This window comes from Panicum virgatum, chromosome 9N, assembly GCF_016808335.1.
Source record: "Panicum virgatum strain AP13 chromosome 9N, P.virgatum_v5, whole genome shotgun sequence".
In the NCBI taxonomy this organism is placed as follows: domain Eukaryota; kingdom Viridiplantae; phylum Streptophyta; class Magnoliopsida; order Poales; family Poaceae; genus Panicum; species Panicum virgatum.
Window position 1 is genome coordinate 74,092,498 of NC_053153.1, and position 18,621 is coordinate 74,111,118.

At 41.0% G+C, this 18,621-nt stretch overlaps 2 protein-coding genes across 5 annotated transcripts; one reads left to right on the top strand and one right to left on the bottom strand.

The window, feature by feature from the left end:
- Window positions 1-1,003: 1,003 nt before the first annotated feature.
- On the bottom strand, window positions 1,004-6,262 carry LOC120691254 (microtubule-associated protein 70-4-like). Of its 2 annotated transcripts, XM_039974286.1 has the most exons (11): window positions 6,246-6,262; window positions 5,929-6,145; window positions 3,898-3,983; window positions 3,473-3,538; window positions 3,189-3,359; window positions 2,916-3,086; window positions 2,658-2,813; window positions 2,427-2,573; window positions 2,256-2,327; window positions 1,500-2,149; window positions 1,004-1,336 (listed from the first exon to the last, which is right to left on the bottom strand). In XM_039974286.1, exons 2-10 carry the CDS (start codon window positions 6,032-6,034, stop codon window positions 1,592-1,594), a joined length of 1,533 nt encoding a protein of 510 aa, XP_039830220.1. In that variant the 5' UTR covers window positions 6,035-6,145; window positions 6,246-6,262; the 3' UTR covers window positions 1,004-1,336; window positions 1,500-1,591. The 2 variants fall into 2 exon arrangements, with proteins under 2 accessions (XP_039830220.1, XP_039830221.1); XM_039974287.1 differs by lacking the exons at window positions 5,929-6,145; window positions 6,246-6,262 and adding an exon at window positions 5,111-5,257 and having other exon boundaries at window positions 1,029-1,336.
- Window positions 6,263-10,372: 4,110 nt separating this feature from the next.
- LOC120691252 (probable methionine--tRNA ligase) lies at window positions 10,373-17,128 on the top strand. Of its 3 annotated transcripts, none has more exons than XM_039974280.1 (17): window positions 10,373-10,580; window positions 10,678-10,822; window positions 11,606-11,759; window positions 11,838-11,990; window positions 12,093-12,323; window positions 12,402-12,545; window positions 13,206-13,296; window positions 14,486-14,592; window positions 14,680-14,794; window positions 14,925-15,043; window positions 15,169-15,234; window positions 15,326-15,454; window positions 15,543-15,686; window positions 15,762-15,888; window positions 16,172-16,401; window positions 16,491-16,592; window positions 16,717-17,123. In XM_039974280.1, the coding sequence occupies exons 1-17, from the start codon at window positions 10,463-10,465 to the stop codon at window positions 16,945-16,947; spliced, it is 2,406 nt and encodes an 801-aa protein (XP_039830214.1). In that variant the 5' UTR covers window positions 10,373-10,462; the 3' UTR covers window positions 16,948-17,123. The 3 variants fall into 3 exon arrangements, with proteins under 3 accessions (XP_039830214.1, XP_039830215.1, XP_039830216.1); XM_039974281.1 differs by having other exon boundaries at window positions 10,374-10,580; window positions 14,931-15,043; window positions 16,717-17,128; XM_039974282.1 differs by having other exon boundaries at window positions 10,420-10,580; window positions 11,580-11,759.
- Window positions 17,129-18,621: the final 1,493 nt, after the last annotated feature.

Here is an 18,621-nt window from a genome sequence, read left to right on the forward strand (position 1 = left end):
GAACAAATAACATAGATTTTAGTGTCGATCATATTTCGTGTACAAAGCAAGAGGTTAGGGAGGAATTAGGTTGTGTCATTGTGTGTCAAGATGAGGATAGCTAGGGCCGTGATTCCGTGAACGATTTCGAAGAGAATTAGGTTGTTGGAGGGGATTGGACAAGGGAGGGTCCTTAGGTAGGGGTTCTATTTTTAGGAATGATAATAAACCCATATCCAGATTTTCTTTGGGAGTGCTTGGGACAGTTTCAGTTTGCTGCTGCTGCTGCAGACAAATTGTTTCTTCACGGTGTAAAATCGACTCTACCAATCACGATGCAGAGCGGCTCAGCTGTATAGCAGCCTAAGAGGAAGTATTATAGCAGGATGTAAGTAGGCTGAATGGTGAGGTGGAGCAGAGAGGAGGGGAGAGAGGGAAAGTGGGTTGTAAGCTTACAGCCTGCTTTGACATAAGAACCAAAAAAAATTTGTGAGAGAGACGTGTGGGCCATACATTAATGATGAATAAACTAACCACTATACAAGTAGACTGAGAGGTAAGCTGCAAGTATCCTTATAGCCAGCAGTGGACTAAATTATTATCCTTGCTCTAAGCGGCCACAAAAAATCTAAAGTGGTCAAACTGGTATGAATACAAAGTTCCAAATCAAATTCATTTTTTTTTTTGCAAAATCAGCTGACACGATGATGGATATACAACATTGCATATCTAGGAATATAAGCTTAACTCCTTTTGTTACTATATATAAAATTAACATCTTTCATAAATCGATAGATGAATGAAAACATGTTTTTCTTAACTACAGTATATGACAATGGTTTTTGCCAAAAACAGGTGTGATTTCAGATGGTAATATACTTTGTATATTTTATATGAAAATGTTGTTTAAATTCTCAATTTATCATAGTAAAACTTTTATATATTTGGATATATGTGGTTTCATAATAGATGAAACTCACCGGAATGACGGATAGAAATAGAAAATGAGAGTAGATAACAGAAAACGATAAGATTCATTGTCTTATTGATTTGACAATGTCACGCCATTCACATTTTTTTTCTGCTTCCATTACACTAGTAACACCTCTTATTTTACAAAACGAACAATTTTCTCAAAAGTGGACACAAATTTATTTCTTTCTTTTTCAGCAGTCACACAAAATAACTTTTGTAAAATTTGAGGTATAGGTATAGCTTATATGTACAGAAGATGGCAAAGAAACATGACAAGGTGACGAAGCCACAGCTGGTTTTGTTGTTCAAACAATATCCCAAACGGAATAAATTACGCTGTAGATGGGTGCGCACGCTCCTTAAAATAAGTCAAATGTTGCATCTGTAAGAAACAAAGAAAAATGACGATGTCAGCAGGAGCTAAAACATTGTATGTGTCATAAGGTTTTATGCAAAATCTTTGGAACCAACTTTTCAGCTTCCATGGTCTCAAAAGAAAATTGTTCAGCTTATCAATCACATAGTTGTGAATTTAGAACTCTCACCTGTACATGACAATGTTATTTGTACTTCTATTAGACTATTAGGTAGCCACTTGCAAAAGGAAATCCCCAACATCCGAGCTTGTGCTGTTGTCCTAAGGGCTACCAGAACTGGAGTTGTTTGCATTTCTCTCATTCTCCATTGCTTCTTGATGTTCGCTACATTGAACTCCGCATTCGTCATTTCCATCGAATACTTTTCTGTCGCCATGCCCTTGTGAATGTGAAATATTCTGATGCGCCTTGGGATTTGGGTTTTGTTCTTTGTTTTCTTTCCCACCATCAGAGGGCATTTTGCTTCTTGGCGCCCACAGATGATTTTTCGTAGGACGCTCACCTTTACCAGCCACCGTTCTTGTCCTTGGGCTATCGAATCGCTTAGCAATCCTAGTCTTCTCTGCAGATTCTGTTTCTGAATTAGGTTGCTTCAACACTTTCCCTGCTATTGATGCCCTTGGTTGAGATATTGGCCTTCTCCTATCAATGGCTTCAGGTGAGGATGGTTGAGGCGACGCTCTGGCTGTGTTGGGTTGTCTTGGTTGAGATGTTGATCTTCTGGAAGCAACTTTTTCGGTAATTTCCTTCGTGGATGAGTTGGATATTTCATTTCTCATGTCTTCTTCGAGTGATTTCAGCCTCCTCTTTAGTTTGTCCTATAAACAAACCAAGATTAAAGAGATCACTTTACGAACTGGATGGTTTCAGTTGCTCGAAATAGTTGTTTAGTACGGAAAATACTAGCTATTTTGTATTGCTTACGTTGAGCTGGGCTTCAATCTTTGCAGATTTCTCTGCTATTGTTATCTTGTCACGCAGTCGTTGTATATCTCCCTGCGCATGATTGTTAAATGGTTAATTCTCCATGTACAGTAATAACAACATCTTTCTTTATCATGCCATTGTTTCAAAATATAATACGGCATAGGGTACCTGCAAGAGCCTTCGTTCTTCAAGCCATCTCTTGACAGGCATCAGCTTATCAGAGTCGTCTTTCCATTCATTCGCCGCTGTTGATGCAACACGATTGACATAAACCTTGGCTCGAGCTAGCTCCCTCTCAAGAGTTTTCTTTTCCTCCTACAAATTATAATATCATCTGAATAAACAAGAAATTGATGGAATTCAGCATATAAATTGCTTGCTCTCTAGTACTGCACTTACCTTCAACTTGGCAGCTTGATTCTGATAGAAGTGAACTGCATTGGCAACCTCACCAGTCGCAAGAATGGACTCCTCAAGCTCACTAATGGTATGCGAGAGCTTCTCGACCTCCAACACCTTCTGTCTGTTAGCCTTTTCTAACAATTTGTTCTCTTCCTACAGAAGAATACAAAAAATAAGGATAGTACCACAAGATTGCACTAGCACACATAGAAAGATTTGATTACTATGCGAGTAAACAATGGGTAATGTAGGTACATGGTATATCTCCATCTGTTTCTTCAGTTCGATGTTCTGGTTCTGAACATCCTCTACAATCAGTGCCCTCTCAAGTGCGCTACGCAAAATGTTCCCTGCTTCGACAAGCGCCACCTCATTTAACTTTAGATGTCGTTCTAGGGCCTTGTTGTCGTCCTGGAGAACTGCAATCTAGTGACCAGAAAAGCGTCCATACACAAGTTTTTAAGTAAATTAGGGACCTTCGCTAGTGGTTTCAATGTTGAAAAACACTCATCCAGAGTTTCAGACTACCTCATGTCTGTACTTTCTTATGTCTGACTCCAAGGGTGCAATGATGGCATCGAAAGGAACTGATTCCTCGTCCTTTTGAGAAGAGTGAATCCTTCGGAGTGTTGCTTCTGCAGCGAACTGCGCAGACAATGCTTCTTTACGCTCATTGCTTAATCGTTTCACATCCAAATTCTGCCATATCAAGTAATCTTGTTACATCAATGAGTAATACTGTAATAGTAAAGCAGACTTCGGTTTCTATGCAAAAAAAAAAGAGGACTCAAGCCAAAATGAAACTAATCAACCTTCTGCTCAAGCTGTTTTTCCAAACTTCTCATCTTCTCGTCCTGTTTCTTTAATTCCTTGCTCAGCTACAAAATACAAAGTTATGTCAATACAGTAAAAGACTAGACTAGGCATCATTCGCTTTGCCGTGAAGAAAAGTGGAAGTTTACTTGCAGTGGACAATGCAATGCAACGCAACTCAAGCACAAGGGCTGGCAAGTAACTGAGTAGCTAGGTGCTTTCTTGGTCCATGGCGAGGCCCAAGATTTGTTTGGTGTGTCGGTGCATGGTGTTTGGTATTTCCCCTTCTGGATTGTCCAACTTGAAGGATGATGAAATTTTTAAACAGTATACTATATTTTAACGAATGATAAGCGATCCTGTTACCCTTTTCAGAAAAAGGAAAATACACTCAGGCTGGAAGTTAACACGTTGAGAAAATTACCTCAGCAATAGCCTTGTCCTTCAGTGCTTCCGTTACCTTCAAGCCTTTGATTTCACTGTATGCATTTCCTAGCTCTCGCTCCTTTTCTGCATGAACTTCAAAGATTAGTTTCTGACAGACATGGCATCAACCTATTTTATATCTATAGCATAACCTTTTCCAAAATATATTCTTTGAAAGCTTATGTTGTTCTGCTTGACACTTGCCCTTGGAAGGCTTGGCAAAATAAATAAATAATAACTGGCTCTTGTTATATTATTAAGATTTACAATTTTTTACTTGAACATCCTTTTGGAGTCACTGAGAAGTGGTTTGATAAATGTGGAGTGGTTGAAAGAGACATGCCACAACAAACGATTTGGACAAGGAATTTCTGCACTGAAAAGTTCAGAGTACGGCTATTATAAACCATTAAAGTTTGATATGATGATTCTTCCTTACAGTATAATATTTAATAAAACAAATTTGGTGAATCCACTATTATAAAGGTAAGTCAATAGCATTTTTAAAAACTTGTAAAATTACTCCCTCCCTCTGTTTTATGAACTAATTAGCTTCTCCTAAACATCATATTTAAAATGGAGGGAGTATTTGCCTATGAATCAACTGTGACAACGTGTAATTCATAGGTCACAACACCACCAGGGCCCTGCTCCGTCAACGGACATAGGTAACTGTCCTTAATTCTTGATGATAATAAACTAGGCTACAACTATACTTCGGGTTACATTTAATCGAAAATCATGAACCAATTAAAATGGGTGCTGATAGACATCCTACCAACTAGGCATGCTTATTCTCCATTCAATTTCTTGACGTCCTACCAACCATGCATACACTGAAAATTTCCAAAGTTTTGTCACAACTGTAACTTAGAATCTGAGCAAACCTCTCCACCAACTACAGAAACAGGGTTACTTGTACCCCTCTGTGTTCCTTTTGTACAGCAGAAAAGGTAGTTTCATCTGACTAAAACTTTTTATTTAGAATCTAGAATCACAATCATCCAAAGCGACCATGCTAAACTTTTTTATGTGAATAAAGCGGTGTTTCTAAAGTAATTTTGGATGCTTTACATAATAGCTAATGTTCATGCATCAGAGGTATTTTCAGCATGCTGCGAATTGCGTCAAAAATCTGGCAAGGTAAATGTAATTTTTTTTTCATCAAAAAAAGGTAAATGTTTTTTTTGGGGGGGGGGGGGGTTACTCACAAACTTTAGTCTCTTCATGGATACACCAACCAGTTCAATCCAAAAGTTTAAGTTGATGGGAAGATGTGGGCAATTCACTTATATTCCACCACTCCCCCTCACGTGGAGGCTGCCTAGGATTCGGACTCAAGACCTCTGGCTTTCATACCATATTGAGTTGCATGCACCGACCAGTTCAACCTAAAAGTTTAAGTTGATGGGGAGAGGTGGGCAATTCACTTATATTCCAACATTCATTCATACTGATTGATCAGACAGTTTAATCAATCTTGCACCAGCTGGGTCGTCAGAAGTTTCTACTAATACATCTTCCCAAGACAGTCACGCACTTGAGTAAAATGGTGCGCTTGTTTAATTAGCCTTAGACGTTTGCACACATATGAAAACCTCCTTCCCAGATTCCAACCTAACTGTAAGACTTAGTTATAACTGTGCCAATGCAAAATACTTCAAATAAAAGAAAAGGGCCCTAGAAACGTGCATGACTTCAGTGCATATGTTCCTCTAGGGCTTCTAGGCCATCACTCCTGGTTAAAAACTGAGGCATGAATTAGGTGCTCACAAGGAATTGATAACCTAAACCAGCAAGACGAAGTATGCAAATTCCTCAAAAGTATGTGCTACATAATAGCAAGGTCTATAGTGGCGACTGAGTCATACTAACGGAAACCATCGTAAACTTATTCATCATTCATGTTGCGCAATGCACGATCACTGTGGAATTGTGGAAGCAAAGTGTAGCATAACTAAGATGACGGGTACAGTTATCAATCCAACGACGAGCATATGCATGCATGCATGCATAGGGAAAAAAAAACCTCTAAGGAGATTCTCCAGCCGGTTGAGCTCGTCGACGATGGGATCAGAGTGGCCATGGCCATTGAACTTCTCCTTGCCATGATCAACCTCTCCCAGGCTACCCATCTCTTTCTCCCCCGCAATGCTAAGGAAAGACTCGACCACAAGATAGCTATAGCTCTGGATGCTACAGCGCTAGTGGTTTCTGCTGTTCTCACCTAATGATAGGAGGAAGAGCTGCACATCCAAACGAGCCAGTGTGGTTGGATTATATGGCGCTGCAGGTTTCTTCAGGGGCACCCCATTGTCGCCACTCAGCTTACGCGAGGAAATTGACCTGCGGAGTGGAGGCCGGATGAGTGCGGTTGAAGAGAAGGCACGGCGGCCGGGCCGCGGCGACAAATGGAGCCGTGTCCCAAAGTCACCCGTGTAGCACAGAGCTGGAATGAGAGTGACGCCGATTTTGGTGACCTTTTCTTGGAACCGATTACACTGCAAAACAAACATTTGAGCCAAGCAAGCATAATCAGCAGATGATGGTTTGGTATATACCAATTATTCATGTTTCACTGCTAGAATTCTCAAGACTACGGAATGAAGTAACGTGGCACCAGATTTTAAGTGCTGGTTAAATATTCCAAGAAGGTTTCTCGAGATTTTAGAAGCTAAATATGATTAATCGAGACGATCAATCTTCTCTGGGAACACAGCATGACATGACAGAACAATGTGTTAAATGCAACGTTGAATGGGCAATGGATACTGTAAGGAATAATTAGCTAAGCACAAGAGGATCGCTTTTAAGGTACAATGCACTGCACCCTCTCAGAACCCAAAAAAGCAGTGCATCGTAACCGTTACAGAGGAACCATAGATATATTGATGCACACTGAAGCGTGTAACGCCCCATTGCTGATGTTGACTAGGGAAGGAGCCTTCCCTTTGTCGTCTGCGTCGCCGCAGAATTACTCATTGGATAAACTCCAAGGTTCCAAATGGCAGAGGGGAGAAGCATTGCCGATTTGTGGGCATAAAGTCTTTTAAGGTAAGAAGAGGAGGCTTTACTTCTCTTATTAAAAAAAAATCGGCGCTTACTCTTAGCAAAAGGTGGAGCTAGCCAACAAAGTGCTAACCTACCCCTTCTGTGTGATATACTCTTAATCTAACCTATCAGTCAGTAGGTCATGCACATATATAAATATATTTTATTTTGAGAGTGGTTGTTCGTGTGCATATTTTGCAGTTAAAATCATTTTTTGAGATCACTACTAGAAAACAAGTCTTAGGTCCACCCCAAAAGTACCGGTATGAAGATGAACCGGTACCAGCATAGGTACCGGTTCATCTTCATACCGGTACTTTTGGGGTGGATGGAATTTATGGATGAGCCTTAGGTACAGGTTGATATTATCAACCTGTACCTAAGGCTCACCATAGATACCGGGTGGTAATTTTTACATTGGTACCGGGTGGTACCACCAACCGGTACTAATAGACGAGTCTTAGGTACAGGTTGATATTACCAACCGGTACCTTAGAAGCCTTAGGTACCTGTTTGTATTACCAACCGGTACCTTAGGCTCATACATGAGTTACTTTAAAAGGAAAATATCTCCTTCTCAATCAGAACTGCTGTGTAGTTGAGATGGTAAAGGAGCAGCACGTGAGGCTAGAGGTCATGAGTTCAAATCCCAGCCAAAGAATATTTTGCGTGATTTAAGAGGCCATAGGTACCGGTTATTTTACCCAGTACTAAAGGCTCGGCTCGAGCCTTTGGTACCGCTTTCGGGGTACCGGTTCAAGAAACCGGTACCAAAGGGCATCTCCAACCGGTGCCTATGGCACTTTTTCTAGTAGTGGATAAAGATAGAAATATAGGTGGTTTCAAAAGTCAATATAGTTTGGAGATTTTTTTTTCTTAAGAGGGTTCATGAGTAAGTCTTCTCCGTAGATATTTTCAAGATAAAGTTAGTAACTAGCTTACGTGGGGAGGTCGACCCAAGATAGTTTGGAAACTAATATAAGGTGAGGTCTGGGCAAATCATAATCTATTCTGGTTGTTCAGAACGTGTGGACCTGTTCTTGTGGTCTGTGCTCTTTTCCAATAACTTACGTCTTACATGGCCTTTGAGTTAACCCCGCAATTAGTAATTTAATTATGATGTGCGTATTTTGCTGTTATAATATTTTTTCTGAGACCACGGTAATAGCTGCTTTACTTATTAATCAAACTAGTATATTATGAAAGCTCTGGACAAGGTGTATACAAACCAATCTTTTCGAGGCCTTTCAAACTAGAGGAACTGTGAATATTTTCTTGTGGTTTTGGCTTTGCCTTATCGGCAACCTGTGTTTGTTAGGGGATCGAGATAATAAAGAAGTAAGAAACTGGAGCCTCCTACTAATCTGATCAACATAGCTGTAACCATTGGTTAGCTCGTTAAGAGAAAATATAGCTCATGAATCATGATAGCCTCCCCCCCTTTTTTGTGTTGAGGAGATTTGAGGAGGTATATATTTTTGGCGCTAGCACAAAAGTACCAAAAGTACTCTACGTTTGCAAGTTTAACTACTCCAGAACACCTCTCTTTAGCAACACTTGTAGCTAGAAAAAGCAGCACTGGAGTCGCGGTGCTAACCCCTACAAAGAACTCCTTCAGCTCGATCTCCAGTAGATGTGCCCTAAAGGCGTAAAAGTTAAACAAAAATGTTGAATATTCAATTAAATAAAAAATGGTTACTTCACTTCAACCCCAGATGAATTGAAGCTGATAGAAGTATCCAGGAATATTGAATATGAATATTACCACCTATTGAGCTAATGATGATGCATGAATTGGTGTTCAAACATCTGGAGGTCGAGACTCAGGATATCATGACGTCAGTTCTAGTTGTTAATAGTCATATCAAGATCAACCCACTAATCATGCTTGTCCGGAGCCAATAATTTGGATTAGGAACATGATTCTTCTGACTTGGGACTCGGACCTAACCCCGCATGATGTAGTGATGTTCTGAGTGTCCTGGTGTGTTTCCCTTTCATCCTTTGAGCCTATGGGACATTAATTTTATTGTAGAGTTTAAAAAGTGATAATCCACAGGAGGGTTAATTTGTAGGTCAAGCTGCAGTAGTGCTCATGCTGTCCTTAATATTGCTCAGGGACACATGTACTCAGCTTTTAGTAATGTGACACGAACCAAACAACATGATGTACTAGTGTTTTATAATTGCTTGCACCTTTCCGTCTCAATCCAATGTGCAAAGGACTTTATCTCTTGAGTGGCCCATAATTATGAGGTAATGTTACTTGATAATGGCATTTGTTTGTAGGTTAAGCTACATCAATGTAGTTCTGAAAATGTTTTATCATCATAAGATGTTTTTTTCAGAATGATTTTTAACTCTATTTTTGTATTTTTCAGACAGCAACACAATGTGCATTGAAGTAACAGAAAACGAAATTTATAATACATAGAAGGAACTACACATCACTTTTGAAGAAGACTCTGACCATAACATGCACTCTACCACAACAGCTTACTCTTCTTCTGCACTTTTCTTATATATAATTTTCATAGTGATAGAGAAAACATAATCTTTTATAGTTGTTTCAATTTCACAAAAGGCTTTGTTGTTATTATCTTTGACAGTTTTTTTCAAATCCACAAAAGAATAAAAGTGAACTTCATTAATCAACTTTTGACGGTACAGAAGACTGAAGCTCTTCAAATCATTAGAGGATATAAGTGAGGAGTACCTTGTTGAGGACACCTGCATCAAAGGTCCTCTGTACTGCGTGCTTTTAATTCCAGGGGTGAAAGGTTCATCTGGAAAATAAAGAAAAACAATTCAGACGGTAAAACGGCAAATTCAAACACAGCAATCACATAGAAAGTTGAGCTGAGTCTGAAATTGTTTAGGTTTCAGCGCGAAAATCTTGAAGGGCTAGCAGTATGTGTAACTACAGCAGTATTAATTCACAACCTCTGAACCTCGCATTAGCAACCGGCAAGACAAGATATTCAGCGTTGAGTTTCCCATCCTAGTTACCATATTCACGTCCTGAAATGCCCAATCCATGGATGAGAAACATGAAATCCAAGAACCAAAAGCCATGAGTTGGGCAAAGACCGAATTGATCGAAGCACACGAGTTGACAGCTTATTCCTTAGTTGACAGCTTATTCACAACGAAACCTAAACGAATTGTTCCTGATTCCTTAGTTCTTCTGAAGCGGTGTTATCATGATTGGCGGAGACATGGGATCCATGGATTACGGACTTACGGCGAGGCTTCGGAGCCGTGGACGGCGGCGGCGAGCAGGGGAAGCGTAGAAGACGACCAACGCCGGTGGCGCCGGCGCGGCAGAGCATCAGAGGAACGCTTTACGATTCCAACTCCAGTCGAATCGAACAAGCCGTGCTTTACGATTCGAGCTGTTTCTGACAGGCGGGTCCCGCAGCCAGAGGGCCGGAGCGTTTCACGGGTGTGGACTTGAGAATAGTGACCCACTCACGCTAAGCCGCCTCCTAGCCCTAAACCCTTCCGTCCCGATGGCGTCCTCCCCGCCGCCGCCGCCGAAGCTGCCGATCCCCGGCCGCCGCAACATACTCATCACCAGCGCGCTTCCGTATGTGAATAATGTCCCCCACCTCGGGAACATCATCGGCTGTGAGCATCCGCCTCCTCCCCAATTTTTTCTTCGCCGCTTCTCTTCCTTTGCTGTTTTCGGCCCGATGGGGATTCGATTCGATGGCCGTGTGCGCAGGTGTGCTCAGCGCCGATGTGTTCGCGCGGTACTGCCGGCTCCGCGGTTACAACGCCATCTACATATGCGGTACTGATGAGTACGGCACGGCCACCGAGACGAAGGCCATGGAGGAGAAGTGCACGCCCAAGGAGATCTGCGACAAGTGAGCATGCTTCCATTTCACATCAACCTTTTTTTTTTTGCTTCCTAGTTGCTGTAGAGGAATCGGTTTGGATATGGTTGTGCTTGAGCTGTCTGATTTGGGGTTTTTTAGGTTCAGGATGACATGATGAAGTGATTGAATTTTCCTGGGATATCATATTCTTGCTGTATGTGACATGAATTCGTTAGAATCCTCATGCGCCGGTTCTGAATTTTGGTGGTACGAAGATCGGGGTTTTCAATAATTAAGAACCTAGTTAAGTTAATGCACAGTTAGAGAACTGATAACTTGGACACGCAGGGAATTATGGCCAAATCGTTAAATTGCTTCTCATATCAGTTTATTTGCTTGCTTCAACTGATTCTATTGATGAATTTTGGTTTCCTAATCCTAAATCACTAACAAGAGGATTAGTGATGTAGTAGTTAGTGGATACTTTGATTTCTGCATGAGTTGATTGGTGATTTCATTTGTGATTATGAAATAGTTAGCATATAACATAATCATTGATCAGATGTTTTTTTTTCATTTTTTGCGAGTTCAATGTGCATATGTTAAATAAGTCTAAATCTGCAACTTTGTTGCTTCGAAAAATTATATATCTTTCATGTTTTTAAAGGTTGGGCTCTATGATACCACTGTATTTTACGTACTCCTGTAACTTGCACACGTGAAAGTTTATCAACCTTTGATTTTCTATATGCGTTTCTTGAAAACCTGCATATATCATATTAATGAAGGAACACTTTCTTCATAGGAACCTTTTCCTGCTGAAAAATGTAGGTACCATGCTATTCATAGTGAAGTTTACAAGTGGTTTAACATAAAATTTGACAAGTTCGGACGCACATCCTCTCCTGAGCAAACAGAAGTCTGCCATGCAATTTTCCATAAATTAATGGAAAACAATTGGCTCACAGAAAATACTATGCAGCAGGTATAGCTTATTCTTGATGTTGTACTTGTATATTCATCTTTGGATGTTGTCTATATCACAAAATTTATCTATTTGCAGCTTTACTGTGATACATGTCAAAGATTTTTGGCTGATCGGCTTGTGGAAGGAACATGCCCAAACAAAGTCTGCAATGCAGCAGCACGTGGAGATCAATGTGAAACATGCAGCACCTTGTTGAATCCAACCGAACTGATTGACCCGAAGTGTAAGGTAAGCCTGTACATTACTTGCTGTGCGCTGCCATTATTAATTGATTTAAGCATATAATTGTGAATTATGACCTGCCTTCTTGTCTTCTGACTTTGTATCTAGGTTTGTAAGAATACTCCACGTGTTCGTGACACAGATCACTTATTCTTGGAGCTTCCTCTGTTAAAAGATAAGTTGGTAAACTACATCAATGCAACTTCAGTAGCTGGTATGTGGAGTCAAAATGCTATTCAAGCAACAAACGCATGGCTGAAGGAAGGGCTAAAGCCGCGCTGCATCACCAGAGATCTTAAATGGGGTGTTCCTGTACCTCACGACAAGTATAAAGACAAGGTTTGGGCATAGATATTCTACATGTATGAATTTTTCTCACTGTTCGGTTTCCTCATTTTCATTAATGATCATTTTCAGGTGTTCTATGTTTGGTTTGATGCACCTATCGGTTATGTGTCTATTACGGCATCATATACACCTGACTGGGAGAAGTGGTGGAAGGATCCTGATAATGTAGAATTGTTCCAGTTTATGGGCAAAGATAATGTGCCATTTCACACGGTAAGAGGACTATATTGTTGCAGCATTTTTTTCCAACTTTCAGATAGTTTTGGAATGATATGATGTCCGACTCCCATAATGCTACTATAATAGCTTCATTATTTATCAGTTTATCATCTATCTGAAGTCATTTCCCACTAGGGATACAGTTTGCTTGGTTTTCAACATACAACATAACATGCATATTGAACTCTAATTTCTAGCTGAGTTAGAATGATTGGCCAGTATTTTTTCAATTTTGTTCTATAATTGACCACATTTAATTCTCTTTATTCATTTAGTGTTAAGGATGTTTTATATATTCCAGCACCTTACTCAGTTTCATTATGTTTTTCCATGGCCTCGAGAGAACTCGAATCACAATGTTTGTCCATTGAGGATACCAAGAATGTAGCTATTGCAATTCTTGATGCCCCTATTTTTTTCGAAGGAAGAGAAATGGTTGCATCATGTTATTTGATAGGGGTATGGATGGTTATTTCACAATGGCTTTTTTTGGATCTCTTACTTCCTTTGTTAGTGCGCATGGTTAGTGAAGGGGAGGGAGTCTTAAGGATTTTAACAAAAAAACATTCTCTTGAGTGTATAGATTTGGCACTTACGACAATGCATGTTCTCCTTTTTGTGTCAAGTTTTCATCTGATGAAATACAATTTTCAGATCATGTTCCCTTCAACATTACTTGGAACTGGGGAAAAGTGGACAATGATGAAGACAATAAGTGTTACTGAATATCTAAACTATGAAGCAGGTACATGACACAGTTGTTACATATTGCTTTACCCAATGCGAATTCATGCACAGTTCATGTGGGTTATCAGTATTTGCTAAATACCTGCTTACTTGAACAGAAAAAGTCTAAATTACTCCCCTCGAATATGGCCAAAGTCCGGATAACCCCCTTAACCAACGCTTGGTTCAATTTGGCCCCTAAACTAGGTCATTTGGTTCAATTTGGCCCCTAAACTAGGTCATTTGGTTCAATTTATCTCCTAATACAATTTGCCTTTTTTAATTCTCCATATAAAAGTGTAATCTTAATTTAAGATTTTGCAGGATTATAGTTGGCATTTCAATGTATATATAAAAAATATATTATGAATTTTTTGTCATTATTTTTTCTATATTTTTTTATTATAATGGTTAATTTATTTATTTATTAAATATCATACCCTATCAAATTAATGATGAAAAATTCTTTGCATATTTTTCTAAAATGTGTTATGATGTCCGCTATCATCTTGCAAAATTTTAACTTAAGACTTCGCTTGTGCATGGATAAATAAAAAAGATTAATCTTAAGTAGGGGTAAACTGGATCAAATGACAGTTTGTGGGGGGGGGGGGGGGGGGTAAATTGAACCAAAAAATAGTTTAGGGGGTTATCCGGACTTTGATGATACTTGAGGGGAGTAATATGGACCTTTTCCTACTTGAATTGGGTCCTCTGGTCTTGGGAGAGATGTTTGTTCTTTTGATAAAAAGAAAAATCAAATTTCCGTTGTTTGGCATGTTTGCACCAAATACTGAGCACTTTGCCGTTTGGCTGGTTTCCTGTTGACCGTGTGCTGCAAGATAATAGTGGCATGAAACTTTTCTGGTGCTCATACGACAAGATTGCTTATCAGTATTCATTGTCCTAGTCTGGCTTTTGTCTTTAGATACGCTTCTCTTAGTCTTTGTTTGTTGTACACTTGTACTCAGCTACCAATTTAAACATTATTTCTGATAAAATATAAAATATAATTTAAGTGGTTTCTCTCAGATGGCCTAGGTATGTCATTCACATCTTATTACATAGGAGAATGGCTAATATGCTATGATCCAAATTGCTTTTGAATTTTGCCTGTGCTTCTTTGCATGGAAATTTTTACATAGGAGAAATATATATATTTTAAGCACTTAATATTCACATTTATTGCATGGAAATTATTGTAACAGGAAAATTCTCCAAGAGTAAAGGTATAGGAGTCTTTGGTAATGATGCAAAGGATACAAATGTTCCTCCTGAAGTGTGGCGATACTACCTGCTTATGAATCGCCCTGAGGTCAGTAAAGATTTTTGTTTATATCAGTTCAAATTTGTGGTAGCACTGGTTACTTTTTTTTTGACATGTTTAATCTGATACATTCAGGCATCAGATACACTCTTTACTTGGGCTGATTTGCAAGCAAAATTGAACAGCGAGTTGCTGAACAACTTGGGGAACTTCATCAATCGTGTGCTAAGTTTTGTTGCAAAACCAGCTGGTTAGTCAATCTGAACCAAACATTTTGTGTGTGTACGGGGATTATCAATTGATAGGTTAATCATATGCGAGTCATCAATGTTCTTATTTGACACTTCTGTGTAAGTTCATTTTTATATGTTTTTTTGTAGGAGCAGGATATGGTTCTATTGTACCTGATGCTCCTAATGCGGAATCACATCCATTGACAAAGGCATATGCTGAAAAAGCCAGTAAATGGGTTGAGCAATATCTCGATGCAATGGAAAAGGTAACTTATTTCGAACTATTCACATAACAATTCCAGCACTGCTATGTTTAGCATTCTGTTGTCATGTCAGACGTGGTCAGTCGTCAGGTAGGTTTCACAACACCGTGTTGGTCTTTTTATGGCAGGTTAAACTGAAACAAGGACTGAAGTGTGCAATGGCCATTTCTAGTGATGGAAATGCGTATCTGCAAGTAAATCTTCTTCAGTGTTTGTTTCTGCTAAGGATTTCGCCCTGTGACTGCAATAACACCGAGTTATCATTGCTTTGCTAAATTTATATAGGAGAGCCAGTTTTGGAAACTTTACAAGGAAGATTCAGCAGCATGTGCGATTGTGATGAAAACTTCACTTGGTCTTGTGTACCTCCTTGCCTGTCTGCTGGAGCCTTTCATGCCCTCCTTATCTGAAGAAGTATGATCCTAGTTGTCACTGTATCTTGTCAGACTTTCTTTGAATAGCATTCTCTCCCTGAATCTCATTATGTGATTCTTATTGTAAGGTGTTACGCCAATTAAACTTGTCCCCTGAAGAAAACCTGTCATTCAGTGAAGAAAAAGGAGAAATCACAAAGGCAAAATCTCCTTGGGATTTTGTACCAGCAGGGCACAAAATTGGAAAGCCTGTTCCCCTATTCAAGGAATTGGTGTGTCTTTGCATTTCATAAATATGTTTACTGCTTGGCTATAATTATACATGTTTTAACTTGTTGTGAATGCAGAAAGATGAAGAAGTAGCTCTCCATAGAGAAAAATATGCGGGTAGCCAAGCTGAGAGAAGCTTGAAAGCAGCAGCTGATGCTGAAGCCAGCAAAGTTGCTAATAAGCTCAAGGGCACGAAATTATCTGGTAATAGTTTGGAGCTCTTATTTGTTTTTCTTCTTGGCTAGAATCATTAGGGGGAAGAGCTTTTTTGTTGCACATTTGGAGATATAAACAGAAAAAATCCGCGTTGGCTATTGATGAATTGCCTGCTAGATTTTCTTTTCCTTAAAAGAATCTATGATTTGAGTGTCTTCCATAGCATATTGCAACCTTTCTCTTTGATGTGCTTTGACTCAGGTGTTTTGTGCCAAGCTGTTTTCAAGTTCCAGCAAGTAATTGGCTAGTCTTCGTTTCACGTCTCTTGCAGATGGAGGTCCAAAGAAGGAACAAAAGAAACAATCTGGTGGTTCAAAATCAAAGACAGCAGAGGCAGATATCACCGTTGCAAAATTGGATATTCGAGTGGGGCTTATTAGAAAAGCAGAGAAGCATCCAGATGCTGATTCCCTTTACGTAGAGGAGATCGATGTTGGGGAGGACACACCAAGAACAGTGGTCAGTGGTCTCGTGAAATTCATACCTCTTGAAGAAATGCAGGTTGCTCTTTCTAAGCATCTCTTGGTCTTTCTAGATATTCTTGTGATGCAATGTGTCACTGGTTCTTAACACCTGTTATGCATTAGCAGAATCGGAAAGTCTGTGTTCTCTGCAACCTGAAACCGGTGGCAATGCGCGGTATAAAATCACACGCCATGGTTTTGGCTGCATCAAATGAGGACCACACGAAGGTGAGGCATCTGCCTAATTACCTTCAAATCTGACGAACTCTATCTAGCCCTCAAATTGGACACTATCACTCGATGGTGGCATCAGTGACTTCGATTTCTGATTATGATTGCTCTCACTGTGAAGGTTGAGTTGGTGGAGCCACCAGAATCTGCTGCCGTGGGGGAGCGTGTCACCTTCGCTGGGTACTCGGGAGATCCCGAGGCTTCCCTCAGTGGCAAGAGCAAGACGTGGGAGAAGCTGGCCGCCGAGCTGCACAGCAACGGCGAGCTCGTGGCGTGCTACAAAGACGTGCCCTTTACAACCTCGGCCGGAGTCTGCGAGGTCAAGACAATAGCGAACGGGGAGATTCGCTAGGCACATGGCCGGACTGCAACCCAGCTGACAGAATCTGTGTCTGGTTTCATTGGAAGTGATGGTTCCTGATTTTCATTTTCGAAAATTTTGGCATTTCCAATTGAAAAAAATTATACTTTGAGTAAAACCGGTACAGATGCTCCAAAGCGACCATGATTTAAAAGAATGTTTTCTAATGCCCTTTTGTACCTCTTTATTTTTCTTTATAATCATCGTTTCACTCCTAGGCTCCTTGCACCGTGCTCTGCTTCCCTCCCTTGTTGATTCGCTGCACCCATCCATATAGCCCTGCCTGTTGCTCTGGATTGCTGCGTAGCTGCTGCCTCCCTGTCGATGCGTGGAAACAGGCAAGCAAGCTGGAACTGAATGCTGCGAGGGCCTGCTGTGTAAACGGAGCTTGCCCAGTACAGAGGCCGCAGGGGCCCTACTGGTGGTGCCGTCACGGCGTCACGGATTCACGAGCGGCCATGATTGCCGGGTAGTTGCATGGCGTACAAATGTCATTTGTTGCGCGCCCCTTGGGAGTTGGGAGCTGAAGCGGGCGCGCGGGGGCGGGGCATGCCATGGGCGCCCAGTCCAGTGCTGCGCACTGTTCACGTATGGTCGCCAGCCGGTGCCCGGTCCTCCCGTGCTGGGGCCCCGCGCGCTTGTTTTTTTTATATATATACTTCTTGGCCCTCCTCTCTTTGCTCCACCTCTGCGACGGCCGGGCTGGCGCACACCATCTGCTAGCCGCAGCGCAGGTCTGGGACGCTGGTGGGTGGTGGCTGCTGCCCCTGGTGTGATGTGTGTGCCGCACCACGGCAGCAGTGACACCGCCACTTCACGAGCTGCTGGTGCGGTAGCTGTTGCTCGGGGATCTAGGAGGACTCAGCTGGTCTGTGGGAGACGGAGACCGATGCAACAGCAAATGCGTCCAACCGAGTAGTACTTCCCCCGCCAACGCAAAGGAAAATAAGAGAAGGGGGATATGAATACTTCCCGGCAAGTACTCTCCCGGTCTTTTGCCTATGGCAACCTTTTTCTCCACGGATTAATGAGCTCCTCCGGGGCCCGGCCCAATGCGGTGTACCGCATGCCAAATTTAATTAATCGAAGTGAGAAAACGCGATTGAGAAGGCCTGCAGTTTTTTTCTTTCAAGAAAAAGAAGGCCTGCAGTTTTTTTCTTTGAAGAAAAAGAAGGCCTGCAGTGCACGCGGGCGTATCTTGAGAGAGAGAGAGAGAGATGACCGGTATACAACTAGTACGCCGGGGCTAGTGGAAAATGAGTTTTTTTTAAAAAAAATCAGTAACAGTATACAGTAAGGTATGTATATTCTGCAAAAGATTAATTGTGGATGGTGTTCTGGAACAATGTTCAACTTGAAATAATGGACCTAAAAGAACAGGTCACCCGAAATCTGATCGTGCTACTACAGAGTATTTGTTTCGCTACGTATGATCGCACTAGCCAGTGGCGGATCTGGCCAAGTGGATACAGGGGGCTGATGTCTTTTTCTCTGCTCTTTCCCACCCCTTCTCTCTCTATTTTCTTGTTCTCCCCTCTTCGAGCCCCCTCAGCCCCCTACTGGATCCACCCCTGGCATTAGCTAATTTACGAGCCTGATGCCTACCTAAGTAGTACTGATTACCCCAAAATAAAGAAAAATGTACTTCTTCCTTGATTTATAAAA

Excerpts from the sequence above, each read along its gene's own strand:
- LOC120691254 (XM_039974286.1), bottom strand. The coding sequence starts at position 6,034 with ATGGGTAGCCTGGGAGAGGTTGATCATGGCAAGGAGAAGTTCAATGGC. Across the intron at positions 3,360-3,472 it reads AAAAACAGCTTGAGCAGAAG|AATTTGGATGTGAAACGATT; the intron begins GTTGATTAGTTT and ends TTGATATGGCAG. Across the intron at positions 2,574-2,657 it reads ATCAAGCTGCCAAGTTGAAG|GAGGAAAAGAAAACTCTTGA; the intron begins GTAAGTGCAGTA and ends TATAATTTGTAG.
- LOC120691252 (XM_039974280.1), top strand. The coding sequence starts at position 10,463 with ATGGCGTCCTCCCCGCCGCCGCCGCCGAAGCTGCCGATCCCCGGCCGC. Across the intron at positions 15,455-15,542 it reads TGCCCTCCTTATCTGAAGAA|GTGTTACGCCAATTAAACTT; the intron begins GTATGATCCTAG and ends TCTTATTGTAAG. Across the intron at positions 15,687-15,761 it reads TTCCCCTATTCAAGGAATTG|AAAGATGAAGAAGTAGCTCT; the intron begins GTGTGTCTTTGC and ends TTGTGAATGCAG.